The sequence below is a fragment of the Lipomyces japonicus genome (assembly GCF_038497905.1).
Source record: "Lipomyces japonicus strain CBS 7319 unplaced genomic scaffold V1514scaffold_26, whole genome shotgun sequence".
NCBI lineage: Eukaryota > Fungi > Ascomycota > Lipomycetes > Lipomycetales > Lipomycetaceae > Lipomyces > Lipomyces japonicus.
In genome coordinates, this window is record NW_027117838.1 from 18,825 (window position 1) to 43,735 (window position 24,911).

Below are 24,911 nucleotides of genomic sequence, written 5' to 3' on the forward strand. Positions count from 1 at the left end.
AAACCCCATCAATAATATATATATAGTAATTACCCAAACCAAGAAAAACCACACGAAAAAAAAAATAACTTAAAAGATAAACGAAAAAAAATAATCAAATTTAATTTTTTTTTTTGTTTTTTTTTTGTTTTACCAATTTGAACCCGTATCGGATTCATCAACCAGTTCAAACTCTTCCATTAATTCATCCAATTCAGCAGCCGAAATCGTAGATTCAGTTGTGCTTGCAATCTCATCATCATTGTTTTGTTGTTGCTGTTGTTGTTGCTGTTGTTCTTGATGTTGCTGCTGTTGCTCAGTATTGTCACCTGCAGTGGTTTCACTACCAATCGTGCTGCCAACCGTGCGAATGGTTAAAAGTGACGAATCATCATAAGTATTGCTACTGATGCTACGATCGACCACGATTTTGGTATCAGTCACGTCACTGGCCGGAGCAACCACGATACTCGACGCCACGCTCAACACTTTGTCCGGCACGTTCAACACAGGGAACAATACTTGCGACGAATTCACCGACGAGCCTTGCTCTTCTGATATTTGATTTCCTGCTATTGCTGCCGCTGTCGCCGTGGCAACGTTAATCTCGCACCACAAGTTATCGCCAAACCGGACACCATCAGCCGTGATAACTTTCCAATACGACACAAATCTCCCCGGAGCTGAAGGCGCTTGCAACATCACTGTGAAGCACGCAGGCTCGCCAGGCTCGACTCGGGACTGCGTAACCGACACGTTATACTCGCCCTTATCGTTACCGGACAACATGTTATCGCCGCTCACAAACACGATCGTCACGCCGACAGGCCATGCGGTCGGTCCAGTGTTCTTCAAAGACCATGATTGAAAAAAATGTTCACCAGGTTCATAAGTCTGGCCGTCTCGCACTGCTTGCGTGACAAATAATGCGCTTAAGGCTTGCTCGTCGTTGCTCTTAGCAGCCGGTTCATCCTGAGAGACAACCTCAGAAAGACTTTTCGGAACTGAACTTGGCTTCTCGTTAACTTCAAATTCAGTCAGATCAGCAGTCACTGGTTCAATATCATGTGCAGGCACGGCGGCGGTTGCCTGTTGGTCATTCACAATGGCATCAACCGTCAAGTGTCTCAACGGCATGCGCAACTTGATCAACGGGTGCGATCGATCATGATTCAACAACGGCAAGGCCTCGCAGTTCTCGCAAAGATCATAATCAGGGCATACCGCGCACTTGTATCGAACACCAATAATGCAGTTCTTCTGATTTACGCAAACGGGTCCGTCGCAAAGCACGCCAAAATGACGCGTCACGTTTTCAATCGAAGATTGCACCGTTGTTGCACGATAATACTTGACAGGCACGTTAATTTCAACAAAATTATGCCCTGGATGAGTGGTTGCCACATTGGCAAAACAATCTGAGCAATAATCGAAATCGGGACAATGAACGCACTTGTGACGAGTCCCACGAATTGTTTTATTGCATCCGTCACACCAAGCGCAATGCGTAACATCCTCATTAGTGGCTTCATCGCCACGTTCGTGTCGGCCATGTCGGCCATGTCGGCCATGGTGATGATGGAAAAATCCCTTCTTGCGATTACCATCACTTTCTGCTTCCAAATCATGTCTACCATGCTTTCTGTGATGAAAAGAGCCATCACTATGTCCACGTGCATGTCCGTGGTGATATCCATGATCATGATCATGACCGTGACCATGACCATGACCGCGACCGGGGCCGTGGCCATGGTTGCGGCCGCCACTGCGACTACTACCAAATCCATGCTGCAACGCATGCGGTCCATGAGGCTTGAATTCTGATGTGAATGCGCGCAAATAATGCGATCCATTAAGACAATGCTTGCCAGAGTTCACGCAGTCCGTACAAACATCATAATCGCCATCATTACACTGATTGCAGTGATAGTACGTTCCAGAAGTGATGTTCTTGTCACAAGCATCACAAGCAACCACAAACCCACATTGCGCCGGAGATTCCTCTTCAGAAACAGAATTTTTGGCCACTTCTGGTGTTGCGTTAAGAGTAAGACTGCTTTTTAATTCGTCACCCAAAATGGTCACCTCATCGTGAATCATCTTCTTAATTAACTCTAGAGTTTCGTTACTTTCCAACGTAGCAGAAACAGAAGACACTGGTTTGACAGCCTTGTCCTTCTGTTCACTTTTCTTATCTGAGTTCGTTTGGCTAATCGGAGCTTATTACTATGTTAACCTTTCGTTTTTTTTCTCCTAAACATGTCGTCATAAAAACTTACCATCAGCAATATTGAGTTTAGCCTTGCCCTTGACGCCCATGGCAGATCTCAATAACGCATACGAAGACTTGTCATCGACTTGAACAAACCCTTTGTTAGTAATCGAAAATCGCTCAATCACGATATCCTTGTCAGCATCGATCTCGAGTAACGATTTAATCTGAAATACCAAATTAGTCGCTATTTATTTAAAAAATTCCAGCAAAAAGAAAAAGAAAAAAACCCATCAAGCTTACATATGTAGGGAAAGTGGTTGGAGTAAACGCAGATTTCACAATCTTGAAGCGTCGCACAGAATCCTGATAGCTGACCTTGACTAAGTACGCCGGGTCCGTAAGCGTATCGGACGAAGCTTTCTCTGAAGCCGACATCTATCTCTTACTTATACAATTCTCAATGTATATCAAAAATGATTACAATAATTTTGCTTTAAATCAGCCAGAGTTGGGTGGTAAGGAAGAAGGATGGGGAAATCAGACGAGGTTGATTACGCCACGCAATCGAAACGGTCATCACAAACCCTAATAGCGAGGGTTTTGAACTCACCAATACGTAATATGGTTTACAAGATTGCACGTTTCAACGACAATGTTAGATTATCAGCAATGACTATAAAATACTGAGTATGCAAAGAAAGTAAACCTCGCTCATGATAATGCCACATGTAAAGTCAAAAAATAAAAGCATTGCCATTTATCAAGGCGAAGCGTTGTGACAAAAAAAAATAGTACAATTTTTGATTTGGAACTAGTAGAAGCCTGTGGTTTGAGGAGGAACTGGAGGATAGTAATACAATCCACTTTCTGCCGCTGTTGAAGACCCAGTAATAGGCAGCATGACTGTTTGACCAATCGGTGGCGTGGCCGTGCCATCCGCGGCGTAATACTGCGGGTAGTATTGCTGCGTGCCATAAAAGTACATGGTCCCATTCGATTCTTGAACCAGGGGTTGTGGCGAGGCAGCCGCAACTGGAATCAGAGGCGCTGTGGGGACAACCATTGGCTGTGCGTATGTGACAGACACGATTGGATTATCTATGTATCCGTTGGCATAAATTCCTGGAACCAGATTTTGATGTCTCTTGTCCTGATAACCTATAAATTCTAATTAATACCTAGCATACCTATATCTAAACAAGTAAAAGTCTCACATACCATGACTGCTGTTCGATCGGTCCTGTCTGCCATATCCATTAGAAAACCCGCGAGGACGGAAAGGATACCGGTTCGCATAATAGTCCACCAAATTTGCCGGACTATGCTGGGACAATGGAGGTTCAATATCTGCTACACTGACAACCTTGGTTGGCCGAGGTTGATGCATGACATCAGGGGTAAGACGATATTCTTGAGGAATCGATCCAGCAACATTAATATCTGTACCCTGTTGTCCTTGTGGTGACGAGATTGCATCATTATGAGCCACTGCTTGGTCTGAAGCTAGAGAAAGAAATGTTTCACTGCTCTCTTGACTTGGGGTAGCAGTAGCATCGGTAACAATGTTATCAATCGGAGGTGGTGCATCTTGCTGTTCGGATGTTATGACGTGCTGTGCGTACACAGATGCTGGTGGAAGACGTACTTTCGGTATCAGAGATTCAGATTCTTCCTCAATTTCGTTTGTAAACTCGTTAGAATCTTTATCAACCTGATCATTTGAAGTCGACGGCCGCGGTGACAGACTTCTCGGCCGTTTCGGCATGTTGACCCTGATACGAAGACCGTTTGTTTCACCACTAGGAGACTTTATTGATTTTTTTAAATCGTGGCTCTCATTATCATTTGGTCTCAATTCAGATTGATTTGAAGAAACAAATTTAAGTTCAGTATTGTTATTGCGTATTTGTGTGTATGGTGGTTGGACAATAAACGGCGTATGACTCGGTATTGAAACTCTGACTGGTCTGCGTGATAACGAGAGATCCACCTTTGGCGTTATACTATATGAACGACGCAAATACCCTCGAATGATTTTTGATCTGGCATCTCCTGGAATCTTTACGTACAAAGGCCCCTGGTGCAATAAAAGTGTGACATCTGTATGCTCATTCACAAACCTTGGAAAATAATTTGATCTATCACTTGGTCAGCATTCTTCCTAAAACTAATCTAAACAAGAATCATACTTTCGATCGTAAAAAAAGTTGCGACCACTGAACCATGATCTTTGTCTGGCATCATTACCACCATGTTGGCCAAACTTGTAATCACTAAACCGATCATGCCTCCTGTAAGAATCTCGTCTCCGCATTCGCTCATCATAATACCCTTGTGGCAAAGGATATTTTCTGACATCCTGATACTGCACCTTGCTAGGTTGACTTGGTGGCGCGCTCACAAATTGAGACTGATCAGCTGCCGTGTCCGCAGTGGCAATGCCTGTTATTGGTGGCGATGTAAAATTTTGCAATGAATGCGGCGGCGAACTTGAATCAAACTCGGTTGATGAACTAGTAGCTGCCTGACTCGTCACCTGCGAATCGAAAGTCTGAAATTTGGCATTTTCAGCATCTTCTCCAGGAAGATGATTACTTTCAATCGTAAATTCTGTATTATCTGTACCAGTGCTTAAAGAAGGAGATTGCTTGTCAAACCCGGAGCCATCACTGCTACCTTCTTCGCCGTCAAGAGGTTCTTGTCCTCTGCTTCTGCGTCTGATCAACCTACTCCTATTCGATGATGCCATCAACAAGTTAAATCGACTGGAAAAAAGAAATAAAACCTCCCCCAAATATTAATCAACGCTTTCAATTATAGGTTATAATTAAATCCACAGTAAATCTGATAACCAATATAAATAAAAAATGATTATTGAGGAGCGCAGTGTGGAAGTGCGATTTCAATGGTTGTGTTTTGTTTTTGCTCCAAAGAAGTTCAAAGGAAAAAAAAGGGCTTGAACGAACTCAACTTTGATGGAAACCTTAACCCTGCTTAACTTTCGGTAAGCACTTGCATTTATGCATTTGCGGCATATTCGTATACAGCACACGACGCTTAAAATTTTACTATAAATTCACAACTCCCGGTCAGCTTTTTACTCTCTTTTTTTTTTTTCCTTTGTGCGGCGCCTAGATAATTTCCGTGTTGTTCATCTCTTTTTGATATAATAATCCCACTGATTGATGAATGTCATTTCTAGGTCTGAGCAAACCGACCGTCTAAACGCCCATTCTGTTTTCTGGTTTTCGCAGGTGAAGGTGGGTCATATTTGGATGACAGAAGAAGGTGGTTGAGTTTTGATCTGCATTTGTGGATCGAGACAATACTCCATTCTTGGACTCTTGAGTATGATTGTCTGGCTTGTGTTGTGACTACAGAGGGCTGGTGGTGTCTAACATTTATATTAATTAATTATACTGTTTATTGTTATTTATAAATTCAATACATTTGTGTTTGTGATTATACCGTAAATGTTTAAGCGTATATATATGTAGAGCAAATTTTTTTTTTGCCATTATTTATGTTGTAATCGGTTGTAGTGCGACTTCCATTTTTAGCGCCAACTGAACTTGCAATTCATCCTTAACTGTCAACTCAAAAGCATGGAGAAGTTCTGATAGTTCGCAAGAATCGCAGTGAATGTAAGTTGCATAACCGAGTACTGCCAATCGACGTAACGTTCGCCCTCCAAAATCCTAATAAACCATTAATGGGGTATGCAGTAAACAAATAAATCTGCCGTTTACCTTGCAGTTATGGGATATATTCAACAATCTAGACGAGTGTGAATTTGGTTTCGAGTATAGGTTAAGTGACGCCTGGGTATAATGTGGGAAAACTGACTCTGCTTGTTCAATTATGGGTGTTGCTAACAATGAATCATTAACTGGCTGGATTAAATCTAGACTTCCATACGATTGAATGGTTGACCCATTGTCACCCATTACAGGTTCCTTCACGAATACCAACCCGCAGCGAATAAGTTCAATAACGCAAGATCGAAGGATCTCATAAGTTGCTGCTGCGGAAGGCCAACCAACATATTGTTTCACGTCAACTCTTTCCAAAAATGCCTTATTATTTTTGTTGTTAGTCATGTGTCATGATATTGTGCCAAGAAAAATCGGCAAAAAAAAAAAACATTCATACCGGATCCATCGCTTGCAGCAAGTTTGAAGTAGTCATTATCAATACGTTTTTGTAGTCACGTAATCGATCTAGCTCTGTAAGCAGCGCATTCACAACTCTAAGCCCGTCTGATGGCTCGGAACCGCATGCGGCAGCTTTCCGGGACGCAGTGAGTGACTCCACTTCATCAATTAACACGCAAACAAAACAGTTCTTGGTTGATAATAATTTCCGGATTTGCTCAAACAATTTACCAACGAGCTTGCCGCTTTCGCTAAACCATTTTGAAAAAAGAGAATGCGCAGATATCTCGACTAGTTTTCCCTCGACAAATTTGTTTGTCATTCGAATCGTCAGCTTTTGTGCCAGTGATCGGCAAAGGCTTGTTTTCCCTGTTCCCGGTGGACCGTGTAAAAGTATCATGCGATTCATAGTAACAATTCTGTAGTTAATCTTGTGATCTGAAAAAAGCATCATTGTGCTCATAAAGTGAAGGAGCCTATGCTTAATATCCTCATCAAACACGAGACTAGAAAACAACAAGCAAAAATTAGTAAATTTTTTTTTTGGTCCATTTCTGCAATTCAATGCATCCAAGGGGTGACAATTTAAAACCTCTCCCATAGTCCTTCAAGCGATCGATGAGGTAACTCGGTAATTACTGCAGCGGTACTATGTTCATCGTCAATTGATATTTTGTGCTCTTCATCTACGTCAGGTGCAAATTCATTCGGATCGGGTTCTGATAGTTGGTATACATGAAATTCGAGTTTCGTCTGGGCGTTTAACATAACAATGTCTGGTATCGATCCGGAGCATTGCACTTCAACAACACTAATCTTTTCAATTTTGCGATCTATGGACGCATCACCGCATGTTAAGTGATCGATCGTCGAGTTCACTCGAAGCGCAGCAAAGTTCTCGATAACGAACTTGTGCATTTCTCGTTTGACTTGCGAAAATCTCACATGCTCGTCTGATTTAACTTGAACTTCTATATGAACAGTTATCGGACGATGTACCTGTTCCACCAAGACACTCATTTGCAACACGAACCGGTCAATACTGCAGTGGTAAAATGCTCGCACGTTTATTTAACTATTATTCTTCAGTTGTCAGGTTGAAGCTTGCAAAGATAACGCACGTGATCTAGGATTTTGCTTGTGCGGCTCCGATCAAGACAACATGTCGAGCAGTCACAGACAATACCGTAAACATTACAACATTGCTATCATTTTAATTGAACATAATTTTAGTAGAACATGTCAATTTCTGACGCCAAAGTTGACGTAGTGAAGGACTTGGTAAGCAGCAAAGAGCAAAGATTATTTACGTTGGCGTTACGTACTAATGGAATGAAAGAAATCCGAAGATGCGAAATGGGTCAAGGTAAAAGCATTCAACGATTTTGGCCGCAATTTGTGTCATGCTGACACACACGACAGATTCAGAAAGTATTTTACAAAGATCCTAATGGAAAAGGTTGGCATCACGGCGAAATCTTTAGTTGGATTGTAGCATATTAGAACACGGCTAATATCATGAAGCTCGTGATTGGGAATTTGCCTCTAGACAGACTCGAGTAGAGGGTAGTGAACTCGATGGTTAGTTGTGTGAATTTTTGGTTTTGCACTTGGTGGAAATGACGTGCTAAATCATAGCAGGAGTTGGAATTCTTGCCATTCTCGAGAAGCCAACTGGTCCCGAAGTACTTCTTCAGCGACAATTTCGGCCACCGGTCAATGGGGTAAGTACATTTTACTTTCGCACAGTAGAGATCAAAACACAAGTGCTTAATAATTCCGTTTAGGTTGTGATTGAGTTCCCCGCTGGACTGCTAGATAAGAACGAAACAGCCGAACAATGCGCCGAGCGAGAACTCTTGGAAGAGACTGGCTACATTGGCAAGGCATTTTCCAGCAGTCCAATTGCTTTCTGTGATCCTGGTAAGTCATTTTTTTAAACTTGATCAGTTACTGATTATTTTCAGTGACTGAATTTTTTTTTTTTGTTCATTCTAGGTTTCTGTAACACCAACTTGAAGCTTGTCCAAGTGTCAATTGATCTCAACGACCCTCGTAACGTCAATCCAAAGCAACAGTTAGAGGACGGCGAGTTTATTGAGAACTTTACCGTCCCGCTTAAGGAGTTCCCAGAGAAATTAGAGGCACTGGTAAGCGCCGGATACATTTTAGATGCCAGGGTGCAGAACATTGCCGCCGGTATAATCGTGGCTCGCAAGTACTCGCTTTGAACAAAGGCAATAATTGTATAATAATAGTATATACTATATACATTTAAATATAGATATTGGCCAATAAAATTCAATTCAATATATCATAATTTTTGTATTTAATTTCAGTTGTTGCCGCCGCCGGTATCGGAGGCAAACCATAACTCAATTTTGGCCGTGACCGGCGTGAGTCAAAAGAATTTGTCCTCGAGAAAATTTTGCGTCGTTGGTAAACACTGAAGAAAAAAAAAATTCACCCCGCCTTTTCTTTTTCTTATTCGCTTTCTTTTTTTTTTTCGCCCTTCTATATTGATTTTGAACATTTCAAAAATGGCTTCAAGGAACATTGCCCGATCATTCAGAGCGATCTCAAAGTCTGCTCTTCCTCTCGCTCAGCGCCGGTCGATTGCCATCGCCGCTCGCGCTGCCAGACCTACCACTGCGGCTGTCACCCGTGCTTCCGCTCCGGCATTCCAAACTCGTGGCATCAAGTCCATTGATTTCGCCCAGGACGGAAACGTTGAGGTTGTTCATGAGCGTTCCGACTGGCCTCTTGAGAAGCTTGTCGAATACTTCAAGGGCGAAACTCTTGCCCTCATTGGTTATGGCTCCCAAGGTTACGGTCAGGGTCTTAACCTCCGTGACAATGGTATCAACGCCATCATTGGTGTCCGAAAGGATGGCGCATCCTGGAAGGCTGCCCAGGAAGACGGTTGGGTTCCTGGTGAGAACTTGTTTGATGTCGAGGAAGCCATCAACCGTGGTTCCATCATCTTGAACCTTCTCTCTGACGCTGCCCAGTCCGAGACCTGGCCCAAGATCAAGCCCCTCATCACCAAGGGCAAGACCCTTTACTTCTCTCACGGTTTCTCCGTTGTGTTCAATGATCTTACCAAGGTTGAGGCCCCCGAAGACGTCGATGTTATTCTTGTTGCCCCCAAGGGTTCCGGCAGAACCGTGCGTTCCTTGTTCAAGGAAGGCCGTGGTATCAACTCGTCTTTCGCTGTCTGGCAAGACGTTACCGGCAAGGCCAAGGAGAAGGCCGTTGCCATTGGTGTCGCTATCGGTTCCGGATACCTTTACGAAACCACTTTCGAGAAGGAGGTTTACTCTGATCTCTACGGTGAGCGTGGTTGTCTCATGGGTGGTATCCACGGCATGTTCCTTGCTCAGTACGAGGTTCTCCGTGAGCGTGGCCACTCCCCCTCTGAGGCCTTCAACGAGACTGTTGAAGAGGCCACCCAGTCCCTGTACCCCTTGATTGGCAAGTATGGTATGGACTACATGTACGACGCCTGCTCTACCACTGCCAGACGTGGTGCTCTTGACTGGTCCCCCAGATTCAAGGACGCTCTTAAGCCCGTTTTCAACCAGCTTTATGATTCCGTCAGAGATGGATCCGAGACCAAGCGTTCGCTTGAATTCAACTCCCAGGCTGACTACCGTGCTAAGTTCGAGGAGGAGCTCCAGGCTATCAGAGAGCTTGAGATCTGGAAGGCCGGTAAGGAGGTCAGAAAGCTCAGACCTGAGAACCAGGAGTAAGGATTTGCTCATGAGCGCTTTCTTTTTACCTTAGATAATATATAAAACTTGTGTGTTGTGGAAATATGTGTTCTCTTTTTTTTTTTGGATGGTTCAAAAATGCGCAGGTGCATTTATGTTTTCAAGATGTAAAATGTACAAAGTTAGTGGTGTATATCTGAATTGCAATCAATACATCAAAAATTTACGATTAGTGTTAGAACTCATTGTAAATACTATTAGCAAATTCTAGACCCATTCAAACATCAAACGGTGTGAACAATATAGATAATTCAGTAAGAAAACCAAAAAAGAGAAAAAAAAATATTCCAACGCCGTATACAATGATTGATCACTTGATCGAAAACTACAACAAGAGAAAATGAAAATTCCTCCCAAAAAAACACACACGTACATACGCACATACGCACAAAGCATATCAGCAACTTAAACATGACATCTATCTAGCAATGACCCGATCAAATTGTTCACTGTTCACGTTACCGCCTTGCATTGAAACTCTGACATTTCTTTTGAAATTCTCCCTGTTGGCTTGTAATGTTTTTGCTGCTTCTACAATTTTTTTTTTTTTTAGTTAAAAAGGAAATCATGCTAACCAATGCCAAAACAAATACGGCACGCACCCTTGTTTAATGGATCTGCAGCGTTTGGTTCCAGGAACAGGTATTGCAATCCCACCAATACGGCGTTAAGGTTTAAGACTGGTTTCCAGTCCTCTCGTAAAATATTAAGACAAACATTGCCTTCAAGATCGATATTCGGATGATAAATCTGTAATTTCTTGATGTTAATTCCCTTTGAAATTATTATTTATATGTATTAAACTGATTTACCTTTTGAGTGCATTTGACCTGAATAATCCACATATTAACCTCGGGAACACAACCCAATTACAATGCAACTTCTTGAACTTACCTTTGGAGGCTCATGAGGGAAATTGTTATTAATCACAAACGAAAAAATAAACTTCCCTCCTTGATACAAGCCCTCATCAGGTTCAATCGTGACCTGAAAATTTAGCAAATCATCCGGATCCGGGAAAAACGTCTTAATTGTAGGCGGTAACGATAATTCAGTCAAATCTTTTACAATAATGATTTAGTCATTTTAAACCTGACCATGCTTTAAAACTAACTTTTTTTTTTTTTGTTTCCTTACCTTTTTGTACGCGAATTTGCGCTGCAGTAACTTTTTTCTTCCTCTTGCCGTCGCCTGCAGCAGCAGCCTCCTTCTGCTGTTGCTGCTGTTGCTGTTTCATGCTCCATATTTTTAACTAAACCATATAATTAGTAACTAGTCTTGACTTTCTACAAGTTTTAAAAATCAAATTTGAATATTGTAAAAAATCTGCCTTGAATTCCTTAAAACCCGTGCCAAATAAGCCTTTGAACAACCCCATGCGACCTTGCGAACCAACGGTCGACCAAGGTTATCCATACCTGTTGCAGTCTTTCGCAATAAAACCAAAATAACATAAATTCTTATTAAAATATATATACATTATACGTACCATTTTAGCTGTTTAATCAAAAATTTACTATTTTCTTAATACGTTGTGAAATTGCTAGTTGATGTAATCTCGATGGCGATGACGAGCGGGTTTGGCTTCGTTGTTCTTGGGCGGGGTTTGTACCTTCGAGCTGGGTCTGTAACCAACTTGGTTGCAATTGCCATCAATGTACCAATAGCATGAATAATACAAATTATAAAATAAAAAATCTATTTTTGGCGGTATAAAACAATCAAAAAAAACTCCGTTCTCCCAAAAAATCATCTTTTTTTTCAATGCCACGCCATTGGCGTGTGGCTCATGTCCCTCCTAATCGAAATGTACATTTATTATCCTTCCAGCTGGATCAGCAATCCATGGTTCTTCCAATGGGCATACCAAATTGGGATTGATATACACCTGATTTCTCTCTCTTTCCTCATCAAGCGTGTGACTACCCTGCGGTCGATCTTGATGCTGCCGTATGGCCCTCAATGCAATAAAATTCGACAAAGGAATGCAATGCTTGTAAAAATTATACATCAAAATAAAAGTTGAAATTGGCAACGGAGTTAGCAACGCGGATAAGTAAAACGCGCCTTGCAAAACCAAGGAGCCCGCCATGGTCAGTTGGAAAATAAGAAGACCGATGCAAACTCGATAAAAAATCATGGGCCATGATTTTCCAGTAGAATGTTGAAGATGCGTCATTGAGTAAAGTAATTGGTACTTAAATGTGAAATATCCAAGAATAAAATAAATCAACCCAAACGTCAAAATCTTGGTCGACATGCAACTATAAAGAAGACAAATAATTAGGATCAAAAGTGGCTGCGGCAAAAACAGTCCATAATTGAAATTCGGAGGCTTGTATAGATTAAAGTAATCCCTTGGCGTTTTGGAAAATGACTTGATGAACGGATACTTAAACACGACACCAAATTCCAAAAGACGGAACGGGATCATGCCGATGCCTTGCAAAATTATAAGATTAATGTAAAAATGGGATAATTGTTTCAGTGATCGGGCAAGAAGTCTGGCAATCTGAGTAGTGTCCCTTATAACTGCCCAAAAATTGGACGCGGTTCCAGCAACCGTGAAAACCAAAAACAAGTTAAAAAAAATGTAAAAAAAATTCTTGCCAATAACAGAAAGCTCAGTATCTGCATGTGAAACAAATCCTTGGAGATTCGAAAGTCCGTTATAAACAAACGGAATGATTATGTTGAAAAGCGTGAACAAAAACGTAGGAAGGAAACCAGTCACGAGCGCATTAAGCAACGTGGAGGTTTCCAAAGCTCTGCCAAGTGCAGGCCAAAACTTACTGATGGTTTCAGGGTTAAGCAAAGCAGCAACTGAGCCGATCGGAATGAACAATGCAACAGTGATTAATGCAATCACAGAACTTACGAACCATCCGCGAATCAACCTTTCAAACCGAGATTTATAAAGATTCGGCCATATGACATCATGAGGAGCTGGTGCATTGGTAGCAATAAGTCTATACGCTTGAGGATCAAGAACAGCCTGTGCCGCCATTTGCTGAAAATTAACGATTAGTATCTGTTATTTCAAAATCAAAAATTATACAAAAAAGAAAGCAACTTACAGCACTGGCAACAGAATCCATAGTAACAAATGCTACCGGCGTCGCTTTGTACTCTTTATGTCTGGCCAATTTGACGTTTTGATCGATCTTCTCTAAGCGTGCCGTATAATAGTCAATCTTATCAACCATTTTGCCAAAAAAACCTAAAAACCCAATTCGCATGACCGGGCGTCTGTGACCATAAGATACGGTGCCATTAATTACGTTTGGAAGCAGGGCATGTTCCAATAACGGAGTCGAGCCGTCATCGCCTCGCAAGGGAATTGGAGGCGATTGAGGAAGCGACGAAGCAATTGGGACGGACCTTGCACTTCGCTTGGCCCCGTCATCACCTAGGTATTCAGTCCATGCTCGTTCTACATTAGCCAGCATCTTCCGCCGCCGGTTCATTAGATTATCAAGCTCTTTCCATTGACGACAAATCGTGATGGACCGAACTTGACCTATTTGAAGAGACTCGATATGGTCCTTTAATGCTTCTTCGTTCCGAAGATCGACCGGAATTCCGGAAAGTCTAATCGTTCTGTCCGTAATTGAGTTCTGATTGCCAAGATAGCTTTGCCGGACTCGAACAATGTGATGAGTTTGCCGAAGTAAAAACCATCCAGTAATGAACGTGAAAATATAAACAAACGCAACGTAACACCAAAGATAAGCTGAATACTCTTCCGGTTCCTTGCTGCTCGGATCTTCCACGGTTCTGCCAGTTCCGGGATTAATAATGCGAATAAATGTTTTTGAAATGTAATCTCCGTAAGCAGTATCATCATAGTTTCCCGTGTAATGAAGTCTTATCGGACTGATAACAGCAACGGCAAAGAACGTGCACACGCACAGTAACTTTATCGCCATGCTGAAAAAGCCCAGGAAAACAAACGCGTCCAGGCCTGCATGTTCAAGAATTTGTTCTTCTTTTATTTTATACAATGCTGGTATCCATCCAAAAAAAGATTTCGGAAGTGGTGGTAGACCCGGGTGATGAATTGTCCTGGCAGCGTATAGATCCGCCCATTGGTTGCGAAGAATGCAGAACGCGATAAACGCTGATAGACCGAGCGAGCCAGCAATGACGAGCTGAGTTGTCATCACAAGCGTTGGCCGGCCACGAGGGTCATTTGGAGGAAGAGATCCGTCCATTGTTCCGCAAGCACTACTTTGTGAAAATGAGGTAGGATGAAAAAGTTTGGACGGCCGAAGTAACTAAAATCCCGAAGTTCAAAACAAGTCGATGGCGAAGACTTACGCCAGAGGGAACGTGCGCTTAGTCACAAACGTCACGGCGGGTCGCAACCAGTCACACTATTTCATTTAAGCACTCTCTGTTTTATTTATTTTGCATATGCATTATGCAATACGGGTCCTTACTAAAATGCTATCATATTTGGTAGATAATGTAAGAATATTGAACTAGTCTAGGGTATAATGTTTGTATATACGGTGTACAGTTACTACGGTCCAATTAGAGGGTAAAATTTATTTAGCGTGGATTAGGGTTTATACTGTATTATCGTTTATGTTTTTAATTATCGTTGTATCATAAGAATAAGTGAATAATAATAATATATTGCAAACTACTCTTTTAATTTCCTAAGGTATCAATACTCGACAGTAAGATTATATATACGAATGGCCACCTCCAATATTTCTCAGATAAAGACAAAAAGTTATGCTTCTTTTGCTGTGTTGTAATGTGGAAATTTCGTGATTGATCGCGTTGCCATGGCATCCGCGCTTTGTTTATATTCCCCTTGCGGTTTTGGCGATTTCGATTGGCATTTGGACATCTCCCAAGTATTATATAACTTCGTCCTCTAGGCAACCCCATTGTTTGTCGCGATACAATCAAAGAAATCTGTGTTTTATATATTTCTGGTTGAGTTTTTATATCATCAATTACAATATGTCATCTATATACCGTACAGCTGTTGTTGGTTTATCGTTTCTCTCATTCGCGTCATCCACCTTGCAGAACTTCCCAGTCTATGACCAACTTAACAATCACCACCATCACCATCATCAGCATTATACCACGCACAGTCATAATTACAGTTACGATCTTGAAAGATTGGCAGATTACAGATTATCCTATCCTGAAATATTTGAACTATTCTTTGAATATCGCCCTGTCGTGGCTGAATTTCCGGAATGGCTTACTGACCTGACCGGGTTGACATCTTGGCCTGGATTAGATCCACCGTATCTGCCTGTAATGGATTTTGATTTTGATGACATACCTTGGGGGCCGACGTATTGTAAGGTTTAAATTTTATTTTATTTTTATTTTTTTTTTTGCAAAACGAGAAGCTAATAATGGTTTGCAAAAAAAAATTAAACAGCTCAGCAGACATGCTACTTGGCTCAGCATTCTTGTTCATTTGACTGTCATCTTTGCGTTGCCCCACGGGATATTCAGTCTTGCCACCGTATTTACTAATAATTTTGCTATTTTGAGCTCTCTGTTGATAGCAAAGAATAATACTAATTCAATCTAGATTTGGTGCAAACATTTGATGATGGACCAACAGCTGACACGCCAACCTTGTTGCAGTACTTGCACTCGGTCGATCAGAAGGCTACGTTTTTTGTTCTTGGAATCCAGGCCGTAACGCTTCCTGATACGTTAAGGGCTACTTATCGTGAGGGCCATCTTATTGGGTCTCACACGTACGGTCACCGATACCTTCCATCGATGAGCAATTATGAAATTGTTGCTCAGATACAGTGGGCCACGTGGGCATTGAACGCTACGATAGGCGTTGTACCTAAGTATTTCCGGCCACCATTTGGCGGAGTGGATAATCGGATCAGGGCCATTGCTGAACGATTAGGCTTGACGGTTGTGTTATGGGACTTGGACACGAACGATTGGCGATTGAATGATTATTCTCGAACTGAGGAAGAAATTTATAATCAGGTTCAGCTTTGGAAAGATAATGATGTTAGAGGAATCATGCTGGAACATGATAACAGTTATTATACCGTGGCAGTCGGCATCGAGATTAGCAAAATTATTGGCCCGGTGCATATAACAATTGCAAATTGCAGAGATCGAAATTCGACTTGGTATCAATAACTCAAGTATATATATTTCTCTCTTGCCGTTTCATAGTACTTTTTTTATTTTATTTTTATGCTTAAAGTAAGGAGGATGCATGTATTGAATTAATTTGTGATTGCGATATCGACTTAGAAACTTAATATACAAAACAGAAAAATTGCGAGTTAATTTAGACTTCTATAATTTGTTTAAACGTATTTCTTGCTTTTCTTCCTCACATTGTGTTAATGAAGAACGTGGTAGACAATCGCGCATCCATGAAACACTAAAAATCTGGTTAGACCGGCATCTACAAAACAACAGGGACACAGCGTTGGACGGGGAAGCGAAAATTGCAAAAAAAAACAAGAGCAATAAAGGACCTTTTTTTTTAAAAAAAAAAAGGAATAGAAAAGGAAAAGAAAGAAAAATGTCACTAGGGTTATTTAATTGTATAAATCAAACAGTTACGAAATGTCACGGTCGTCGCACTTTCTCGTTCACGTCGGCGATGTTATCGGGCCACAACAAATGGTCGACTATTAAGCACGACAAGGCAATTAATGATACCAAACGAAACGTGATTGCCACGAAGCATTCCCGTACTATAATTGCTAATGCCAAAAGTAAGAGTTATCTATATGCTTAAAACAGCAAGTGGGATTTTGGACATTATAAGCTAATTAGAAAAAAAAATTAGTTGGCGGCCCAGATCCGAATTCAAATTCAGGACTATATAATGCGATTGAGAGTGCAAAACGAGCATCAGTTCCGAAACGAGTTATTGAAAATGCATTGCGTCGTGCGTCTGGCATTTCCGTATCTGGTGATAAGAAACTTGAACCGGTATTGTACGAAATCATCGGTCCTGCAGGCGTTGCCATTTTAGTGTATGTGTTTTCTTAATTTTTTTTTTTAATTTATCTCTGATTATTATATGGATTATCGACACTAACGTCAAAAAGTGAAGCCTTAACCGATAACAAATCTCGAACCGCAGGCGAAATCAGGCGCGTGATGGGCAAGAATGGCATGGCACTCGGCAGCACGTTATTTTGTTTTGACCGCATGGGCGTGGTTCGAGTATCACGAAAGCAAGGTTCACAAGATTTAATCACGTTAGAAACCGTACTCGATGACGCGATCGAGGCCGGTGCTGATGACGTGAACGAGATTTTGGCCAAGAACGAATCAGGGCACGATGACGATGCTGTTGCTGCTGTTGCTGCTGCTGATGACAACCATGTGGATACCTATGAGGAGCCAACCAATAACGTGTATGAACTTTTGATTGAAGATCCGTCACGGACCGTTGAAGTTGCTGATGCTATGAAAACCAAGTTTGGTTATGAAATAGCTGGCGCTGCGATTGAATACTTCCCAAGGAGTGATACCGCTGTTAAAGTAGCTGAAGAACAAGGCAAATTACTTCAGAAGGGGCTTACACAAATCGATGAATTAGATGATATTCAAAATGTGTATAACAACGCCATATAAAATACATCAATTCATTATACAATAAGATAGATGAATTAGAAGAAAAAGAAGGGCAAACAAGGAAAAGAAAATGAAAATATAATCATTAATTACAATATTTAACCTGTACATAATCTAAAATACAAAACAAGTAGCTTGCATACTAACCTCCATCTAAAAAAATAAACACAAAACTCCGATCCAAACGTATTACAACAAAAAAAAAAAAGAATAAATATTTTAATAATCAATATCGTCATCAAATGCTTGAGACAGATGATTAAAGGAGTCAATACCGTAATAAGTAGGTTGCGGCCAGTATTGACTATAATCATTTTCGTACGTCAAATTATCACCAAGAAACGGTTGTTGTTGATGTTGTTGATGCTGATGTTGCTGATGTTGTTGACGTTGTAGATGTTGTAGGTGTGGTTGTTGTAGATGTTGGTGTTGATGTAGTTGTTGATTTAGTTGTTGATGGTATTGGTGATGGTGTTGGTTTTGTTGTTGTGGATGTTCATGTTGATACTGCTGCTGGCCAGTGTGAAACAGATCGGGAGGTTGTGCATATCGTCCAGATAAGTTTGAACCTGATGTCGATCGTTGATGAGTTACATTATCCTTGCCAACCTGGTCATCATCATCGTAGTCCGTGGCAAAAGTGTATTCATCCACAAACCGATCATTAGCCAAGTAATCTTCCGGCGTTGAATCAGCACCGCTCTCGGTATCTTGAAATCGAACCCCGTGGTCTAACTTGTCGACTCGATGTCGTGTTGGCCCAGGATTACCACCACCAGCCGTAGCATGGTCAGAAATTACTGATCCCTTATCATGCGTCCGCCGATGTTGAGCAAGATTATCTGACCGTGAAAAGCCTTTGCCACAGACCTTACACTTGTACGGTCGTTCCTTGGTATGAGTTCGAACATGCCGCTTCAAATGTTCAAGCCGAGTGAACATGCGACCACAGGTAGGTATGGGACAAGTGTGAGACTTGCGACCACCACTGCCGCCATTTGTTCCACTAGAACCAACAGAACTGGTGGGATATGGATCACTATTAAAATAATTTCGTGAATTAGACTTGATTGGTCCACCTGATCCGGATCCGGGTTTGGCTTGAATTGAATACTGATTTGGAACTGAGTAGAGTTGACCGTAATTTTCAATGCCATACACATCCTGCGAATGATCATATTCAGAATATTTAAAATAGTAATCTTCATTTTGATCAGACCTTTGCATATTATATTTCTGAGTTCGTTGACTGTGTTCTCTAACACTCCTGTCCTTGTCAGACATGGTAGAAATTATGGATGGCGCGGGACTCAGTATGTGACTATTATCTAATACATTTGATGATCCTTGTCGTTGAAACTGGTGCATCGGCGATACAGTCTGGCACTCGGAATCATATATCACAGTATTAGAAATACCGTATGGATTGCTTGGTACTCGTCGCCTGCGCTGTTTGTAGATTGGAGATCCAGCCAATACCGTGGGCGCATATTGTGCGGACATTAAATTTCGATTGACTGAATTTCTAATATGTTGCTGTTGCTGTGGCTGTTGCTGTTGTCGACCGGCATCGTACTGGTGTTCATATTCGTTTTCATGCAGTATTCCACCTTGCTGTTGAGCAAGAACGGAACTCTGAGTTTCTGGTGTCAGGGGTTCAAATGACATGGCACGATACGCATCAAACCGGTGGCCGTCAAAAATGCCAGATTCCAATGAAGTTGCTGAAGATGCATTTTCTAACAACTGTGGTTGTTCCGAATTAACGTAAGAAACATCAGGAACTGAAGTCTCTGGCAGCTTTGGCTCAACATATTCAGTCTTGATAATATCACTAACAGTCTCCTCATTGGTACTCGTCATTGGAGCTGGTAGTGGTGCCATTTCCCATGACGACCCGGCATTGTAAGAATCCAGCATGCGCTCGGCGATTATAGCTGAAGAAGCAGACTGTTGAAGAGCCTTCACGAGTTGTTCGAATAATGTCTGATTGGGGTCATACTGAAATGATAGTGCAGGTTCACTAACTGCTTCTGTCGTGGTCTCTTGATCCATGCTGTCACGTTTTAGATCGCGTTCTAGTGCGTCAAGAAAGAGTCGATCGTGAGGTACGCTAAACCAATTGAATACTTTTTGCTTTTTCTGAGTCCTGATGCAATTATTTTTATAAAGAAGTTCCAGAAACGGTGATTTAGGCTCTTCCAGTAATGCATCATCATTCGTTGGTTTTAAATTTCTCAAATCTGAAAATATGCCTTCCTCAAATTTTTTTGGGTTTTTTACAGGCCTGCCGAATGCTTGAAATCTAAAAGTCAAGCAACGAACGATATCGGTTCCGGTGATGTAAAAAACACCGTTCCTAAACATCAAGTTAACGAAAAATGTGGCAACTCTAAATTAAAGCCATTTGAACGCACCATAATACACATGTGACATATTCTTGTGTGGGGATCTGAAAACGATTAAATATCTCCTTTGGCATCATTTGCGCCGGTGCGGTAGCCAGAAAGATTTTTACTATAGTCATACCCCGGTATTATGTTAGTCATTTGATTTGCAAACAATAAGAAAGAAAAAATGTTGGCATACGCTTATCGACTTCTTTAAGAGCATTTATAGTTTCAAAAGTCAATAATTCTTGAGCCTCGGCAGACATCATGAAAGTTTCAGGTCTGGTGTCGTGAAGTATTGGAGCGTTGCTGTTAACGACTGGTGGAGCAGGTATTTGATTTGGAGCGAGCATTGTGGAGATGTAAATAGAAGATTCAAAATGCGGCTGATTATGGGAGTTAAAAATACCCAAAAACAAAATTAAAATTAAAATTAAGAATTCGTGCCTGAATGCAATATTGACGTGTGGAGATAAGGTGACGATCGAGTTGTGGCTGTTGCAGATGAGACGAGGTCAGTTGATCCAAGAAGTTTAGTGCTGAACTGGTTTTTTTGCCGCAAACAAATTTGACGCTCTGAGTTTTAACAAATCAAAATTAAAATGCTGCTTTAAATACTTTGATGTCCGCTTAACGAAAAATCAATTTTAAACAAAATTTGCCGGTCGCTAAATCTAAGGCCTGGAACGACGGCATGGAATAGACGGAGAAACTGTGAAATTTCGACAAAAAAGAACCTAGCAAAACAAAAAGTCATATTAATTTTGGTTTCAAAAAAAGAAAGAGCTGAACAACGACCACGACAAAAGCACTGGCTATGAATATGGCACAGCTGTGTGTTCTATATTCCATTCTTTTTCGTTTGCTTTTCTTCTTTCCCGGTTCGTCGCCATTTTTGCATCTAAAGCCACTTACGTTTAACTTTTTACCACAAATACAATACTCAGAATGCTATCGTATACAAAATGAGCTCTGCAGGGACGAAGATGAGATGACACAAGCTCGTAAAAATTGCAATCGCAGTTAGCGAACGCGACATGAGCAGTGAAAAATGCAAAGTCGTGGAAAGCCGAAAAAAAGTTAATGCCAAAAACTATAAATGCCTTCCAACTAACTATGCACAACTACACGGAGTATAAGAAGTATCAGTCAAGTGCAGAAAGACAAGGCATTCAAAACAGCAAAAGCTATAAAAAAATTTATTAAATGTTAAACGTTTTAATTAAGGAAAAAAGCTATACATATGCCTATATATAAGGAAAAGAAGTCAACTGGTAAATTAAAGCGAAAACTAAGTTCTATTTTTACGAGCCAACGGCGTTGCTAAATTTAAGGTTTGCATGTGCATAGTTATTAAGATTCGGGACCTGCATAGAATTTGCAGCAATTTTAAATATAAGACATAAACATGAAACTGTTGTTGCTTTTTATTTGTTTATGAGTCAGCACTGGCGGCGCTGCTGACCTGAACAACGTGGACACTTATAATTGAGCGCTTGTGGCGTAAACGTGATAGCAATGCAACACGTATTGCTGGTGGCAAGGGTTTCGTCAGATTGCTTATATGGCCAGTCGTAAATGTGCAAATAGACATGGTTGGCCATCGAATGATTGAAATACTTTACTTAGAATTCATGCCATGATATCGTACAATATAAAAATATTTAAACAGTAAAATTAGAGCAAAAGATTGTATTGTCAAGTTTTTTGTGCAAATGTGCCATAATACTTACTTAACGTTTCCAATTGAGGCATAACCGCGTAACATAAACGTGCACAACATTGATAGTGCGATAACCACCGCCCGCTGGCCGGGAAAAAGGGCTCGGTTTTGCGCTCGTTCTGTCGTGCTGCTGCGTCTTGGTCACCGACAATTCAATAAAGAAATTTCTTGTTTAATCATAACTTCTTAATTCAATCATATCTCCAATATGAAGCCTGTTGTTTCTGTATGTTTTATTTATGGTTTTTACTTTTAAAATACTTTTACCTAGGCTGTTTAATGCTTTGATGGGTCTTGGTCAATACATATGAACAGCCATGGCTTTGTTTTCGTTTTCTTGATCAAAGTGTTTAATTATTTTTTTAATAGCTCGGATACGCTTGGTGCTGCACTGTTCTTTCTGTCTTTGGAATCATCATTCTTTGTGCCATTGCTGGATTTTTCTTGTCCGGCGCTGAAGCCTTCCTCGGCAGCACTGAAGACCCACCTGCTGGACAACCGTATGTAACAATTTATCAATGGTTTTAATTCATTAAGCAATATCAAGACTTACGGTTTTTATTTTTTATTTTAGTGTTGCTATTAACTTGTTTGGCGGTGCAATTATCTATGCTGTAAGTCATTATATGTTTTTTTATTATTGCCCAGGGGGGAGTGATGGGTTGTTAATCAATCATCATTCAGGTTTTCCTTGCTTTCTGCGGTTGCCAAATTCTTGTGCACAGACGACAGGCCAGAATTGAACTATAAATTTAGTTCTTTCTTAATATTATTGCATAATCAAAAAATTTTATAAATTTTCTTTAATTTACGATCGGTTCCGTTTAGTTTTGGTTGCAGTCTTTTTTTTTTTTTTTTTTACAAATTCTTTATTTCTTTTTATTTTTATTGTTTATTTAGAAGCAAAGTATGATGATATAGTTAAATCGATATAGACGCAGAAATTGCATTCAATCAGAATATGCTTTTCTGTATTTATTTAATTTCTGGTGGCGGTCGGGAAATTTATTAAGCAATGAACATTTACAGATAGTTTGCTATTTGGCTTCATAATGTGCTTAGTACATCTTACTTGTCTTGTTTTGTCTTGGGGGTATCTCATAATTTTTTTTTTCTTTTCTTTTTTTTGTACTTGTCATATAAGGGGTGAAATTGGGCTTTTATTTTTATTTTTTTCTTTAGACATAAGTTTTAATTTTACTAGTGATAGACGTCGATGGTTATTAAACAAATGCTATGTAGTCCAACCCATGAGAAATGCGTTAACTGCTTGCAAAGTGGCCCTGCTCGGGTTGACTTTGCGGTGAAGAATAATTTGTGTTAACCTCTTCCGGATGAATTCCTTATCTATTCGTTGAACCTCATGTTGTGAATCTTTAAGCTCACCAGAGCCAGTAAAGTGAAGCACGTTGATTGCCAATGCAGCACCGACAGAAAAATCATTACCAGTGTCACAAACGATAAGCAATTCAGAAGGTTGTGCTTGCTTGTAGAAGTTTTGTATTAGTTCGAGGTCATTGCGGAACTGTTTTGAACCTTTCTTGCCACTTGGGATCGCAAGCTTAAATATTTTTCGTTTGGCAAGTTCCTCAGCGGATAAAGATGTGTGAGCAGTCGACAGGTCTATTATGGTATCATATTTGGCATATGCAACATATGACAAGTCCGTGTGCTTGCCAATCGTGAGGTTATTAGTGATTTGAGAAAGGTCAAGTTCGGATTTTTGAAGATTATTTCCTGCAACGACCAATTGATTACTTAGTATCAGTTTCTCAATCTCGTCGTCTGACGAATTTAAAAGTATTTGTCGATTATCCCAGAATAAACTGGGCGTCAAAATCTGTATTCACATTAGTCCAAAAAAATTTTCTTTCCGTCATTGCCTTTTAATATTCCACACTCACAGATGCCCATTCTTCGTGATCATCGGCAGCACCTTGCACGTATGTGAACCCTTGTCGTCGTTCTGTACCGTCAAGAACCATACGTGACGCCGTACATAACACAATGGCGTAGAATTCTTCAAACTCTGGTGGACTCAAAGGTAAAGATGAATCCGGTGTTATCCATATTGGACGTAAAGGCTTGCACAACTGAGTTTTCAGTTGTTTGATATTGACTCCCGAGTTCTTTCGTACTTGTTTTTAGCAAAATTACATGTTTTCGTTGGGGAAAGTATACGTACAATGAATTGTTCCGTCCAAAAGTTGATCTTGGCTTTAATTTGAGAATGCTCTGATGCAGACACAGCGATCGGACTGGTGTGTAACTTCGTTTCCAACGCCGTGTCTGAAAAAACAGCACGATTAATCACAGCACACCATATAGGAACAGTTTTTGATAACGCATCCGGCATTCTTTTGCCGCGCCTTGTAGAGTCAACAATGACCACTCTGTGATTTGCAGTCAGTAAAAAAAAAAAAAAAAAAAAAAACCTGTGCAATACTAGGGTGTGTCTCTATAATACGTACCCATTGCGAGTAGCAACAAGATCTATAATATGAATGTTGAGCCGCCGTTGGCTAAACCCCCATTGACCGGTATGCCCGTCGGTGCTTTTAAAATACACTGATTCATCAATTCGTTCTGGCGGAATGTACCATCGTCCACATCTTTCATTGGCTATCAGATTTAGCACATTAGATTTCCGTACCATCTTTCATTTTAGCTTCATTTAGTTATATAACGAACCAACTAAAGGCAGGCCATACGAGTCTGCAACGTCACAGACAAACGCGGAGTCTTGAGCAATTGATTTCAATCTATTTCTCACGCTACGGGAATCTTTTCTGAGTTCTTTTGATACTGAATTGAAAATATTCGAGTCTACAATTGCCGGATCCAAAGCGTAGTTCATGATAAAAGAAAAAAGTGGGTTACACTTGATGAGATAGGACTAGCTAATTTTGAATTAACTAAGGTTTTGGATATAGTTTATAGCCCCCGGCGGAGCTCGTGCGGTTGGGACATTTGACGCAATCAAAGTATGGGGGAAAGAGATAGTGCTCCGACGAGCCGAAACTATATATATATGCATATACATGCCCTCCTTTCCTGATCTTGGGT

General features: G+C 40.7%; 12 protein-coding genes across 12 annotated transcripts; 5 read left to right on the plus strand and 7 right to left on the minus strand.

The window, feature by feature from the left end:
• Positions 1-129: 129 nt before the first annotated feature.
• Positions 130-2,712, minus strand: V1514DRAFT_363619 (uncharacterized protein; the record flags this gene model as incomplete). Its single annotated transcript, XM_066929769.1, has 4 exons — positions 2,495-2,712; positions 2,259-2,418; positions 396-2,198; positions 130-308 (listed from the first exon to the last, which is right to left on the minus strand). Exons 1-4 carry the CDS (start codon positions 2,627-2,629, stop codon positions 130-132), a joined length of 2,277 nt encoding a protein of 758 aa, XP_066782627.1. The 5' UTR covers positions 2,630-2,712.
• Position 2,713: 1 nt separating this feature from the next.
• V1514DRAFT_332877 (uncharacterized protein) lies at positions 2,714-5,120 on the minus strand. The gene is made up of 3 exons (XM_066927922.1): positions 4,384-5,120; positions 3,413-4,332; positions 2,714-3,352 (listed from the first exon to the last, which is right to left on the minus strand). The coding sequence occupies exons 1-3, from the start codon at positions 4,941-4,943 to the stop codon at positions 3,006-3,008; spliced, it is 1,827 nt and encodes a 608-aa protein (XP_066782628.1). The 5' UTR covers positions 4,944-5,120; the 3' UTR covers positions 2,714-3,005.
• A 202-nt stretch (positions 5,121-5,322) lies between these two features.
• On the minus strand, positions 5,323-7,368 carry V1514DRAFT_308407 (P-loop containing nucleoside triphosphate hydrolase protein; the record flags this gene model as incomplete). Its single annotated transcript, XM_066925719.1, has 4 exons — positions 5,323-5,892; positions 5,944-6,270; positions 6,347-6,854; positions 6,941-7,368. The coding sequence occupies 4 exons, from the start codon at positions 7,366-7,368 to the stop codon at positions 5,716-5,718; spliced, it is 1,440 nt and encodes a 479-aa protein (XP_066782629.1). The 3' UTR covers positions 5,323-5,715.
• Positions 7,369-7,534: 166 nt separating this feature from the next.
• On the plus strand, positions 7,535-8,665 carry V1514DRAFT_332881 (NUDIX hydrolase domain-like protein). The gene is made up of 7 exons (XM_066927923.1): positions 7,535-7,629; positions 7,688-7,714; positions 7,771-7,807; positions 7,873-7,929; positions 7,990-8,072; positions 8,136-8,271; positions 8,347-8,665. The coding sequence occupies exons 1-7, from the start codon at positions 7,588-7,590 to the stop codon at positions 8,577-8,579; spliced, it is 615 nt and encodes a 204-aa protein (XP_066782630.1). The 5' UTR covers positions 7,535-7,587; the 3' UTR covers positions 8,580-8,665.
• A 78-nt stretch (positions 8,666-8,743) lies between these two features.
• Positions 8,744-10,326, plus strand: V1514DRAFT_332884 (6-phosphogluconate dehydrogenase). Its single transcript, XM_066927924.1, has one exon. The coding sequence runs from the start codon at positions 8,889-8,891 to the stop codon at positions 10,098-10,100; it is 1,212 nt and encodes a 403-aa protein (XP_066782631.1). The 5' UTR covers positions 8,744-8,888; the 3' UTR covers positions 10,101-10,326.
• On the minus strand, positions 10,297-11,772 carry V1514DRAFT_308416 (ubiquitin-conjugating enzyme E2). Its single transcript, XM_066925720.1, has 6 exons — positions 11,611-11,772; positions 11,259-11,373; positions 11,016-11,182; positions 10,934-10,951; positions 10,724-10,871; positions 10,297-10,652 (listed from the first exon to the last, which is right to left on the minus strand). The coding sequence occupies exons 1-6, from the start codon at positions 11,611-11,613 to the stop codon at positions 10,540-10,542; spliced, it is 564 nt and encodes a 187-aa protein (XP_066782632.1). The 5' UTR covers positions 11,614-11,772; the 3' UTR covers positions 10,297-10,539.
• A 31-nt stretch (positions 11,773-11,803) lies between these two features.
• Positions 11,804-14,629, minus strand: V1514DRAFT_332889 (uncharacterized protein). The gene is made up of 3 exons (XM_066927925.1): positions 14,564-14,629; positions 13,199-14,497; positions 11,804-13,131 (listed from the first exon to the last, which is right to left on the minus strand). Exons 2-3 carry the CDS (start codon positions 14,333-14,335, stop codon positions 11,920-11,922), a joined length of 2,349 nt encoding a protein of 782 aa, XP_066782633.1. The 5' UTR covers positions 14,336-14,497; positions 14,564-14,629; the 3' UTR covers positions 11,804-11,919.
• A 469-nt stretch (positions 14,630-15,098) lies between these two features.
• Positions 15,099-16,271, plus strand: V1514DRAFT_347989 (carbohydrate esterase; the record flags this gene model as incomplete). Its single annotated transcript, XM_066929315.1, has 4 exons — positions 15,099-15,114; positions 15,271-15,450; positions 15,535-15,621; positions 15,691-16,271. The coding sequence occupies 4 exons, from the start codon at positions 15,099-15,101 to the stop codon at positions 16,269-16,271; spliced, it is 864 nt and encodes a 287-aa protein (XP_066782634.1).
• A 147-nt stretch (positions 16,272-16,418) lies between these two features.
• Positions 16,419-17,957, plus strand: V1514DRAFT_332894 (transcriptional regulator TACO1-like protein). The gene is made up of 3 exons (XM_066927926.1): positions 16,419-16,861; positions 16,936-17,125; positions 17,201-17,957. The coding sequence occupies exons 1-3, from the start codon at positions 16,666-16,668 to the stop codon at positions 17,730-17,732; spliced, it is 918 nt and encodes a 305-aa protein (XP_066782635.1). The 5' UTR covers positions 16,419-16,665; the 3' UTR covers positions 17,733-17,957.
• Positions 17,952-20,475, minus strand: V1514DRAFT_343408 (STE like transcription factor-domain-containing protein; the record flags this gene model as incomplete). Its single annotated transcript, XM_066929138.1, has 3 exons — positions 17,952-20,091; positions 20,150-20,249; positions 20,322-20,475. 3 exons carry the CDS (start codon positions 20,473-20,475, stop codon positions 17,952-17,954), a joined length of 2,394 nt encoding a protein of 797 aa, XP_066782636.1.
• A 1,499-nt stretch (positions 20,476-21,974) lies between these two features.
• V1514DRAFT_332899 (uncharacterized protein) lies at positions 21,975-23,068 on the plus strand. Its single transcript, XM_066927927.1, has 4 exons — positions 21,975-22,071; positions 22,215-22,345; positions 22,420-22,459; positions 22,530-23,068. The coding sequence occupies exons 1-4, from the start codon at positions 22,054-22,056 to the stop codon at positions 22,593-22,595; spliced, it is 255 nt and encodes an 84-aa protein (XP_066782637.1). The 5' UTR covers positions 21,975-22,053; the 3' UTR covers positions 22,596-23,068.
• Positions 22,990-24,737, minus strand: V1514DRAFT_332903 (tRNA A64-2'-O-ribosylphosphate transferase). The gene is made up of 5 exons (XM_066927928.1): positions 24,537-24,737; positions 24,317-24,467; positions 24,031-24,238; positions 23,750-23,974; positions 22,990-23,685 (listed from the first exon to the last, which is right to left on the minus strand). Exons 1-5 carry the CDS (start codon positions 24,700-24,702, stop codon positions 23,080-23,082), a joined length of 1,356 nt encoding a protein of 451 aa, XP_066782638.1. The 5' UTR covers positions 24,703-24,737; the 3' UTR covers positions 22,990-23,079.
• Between the last annotated feature and the right edge of the window lie 174 nt (positions 24,738-24,911).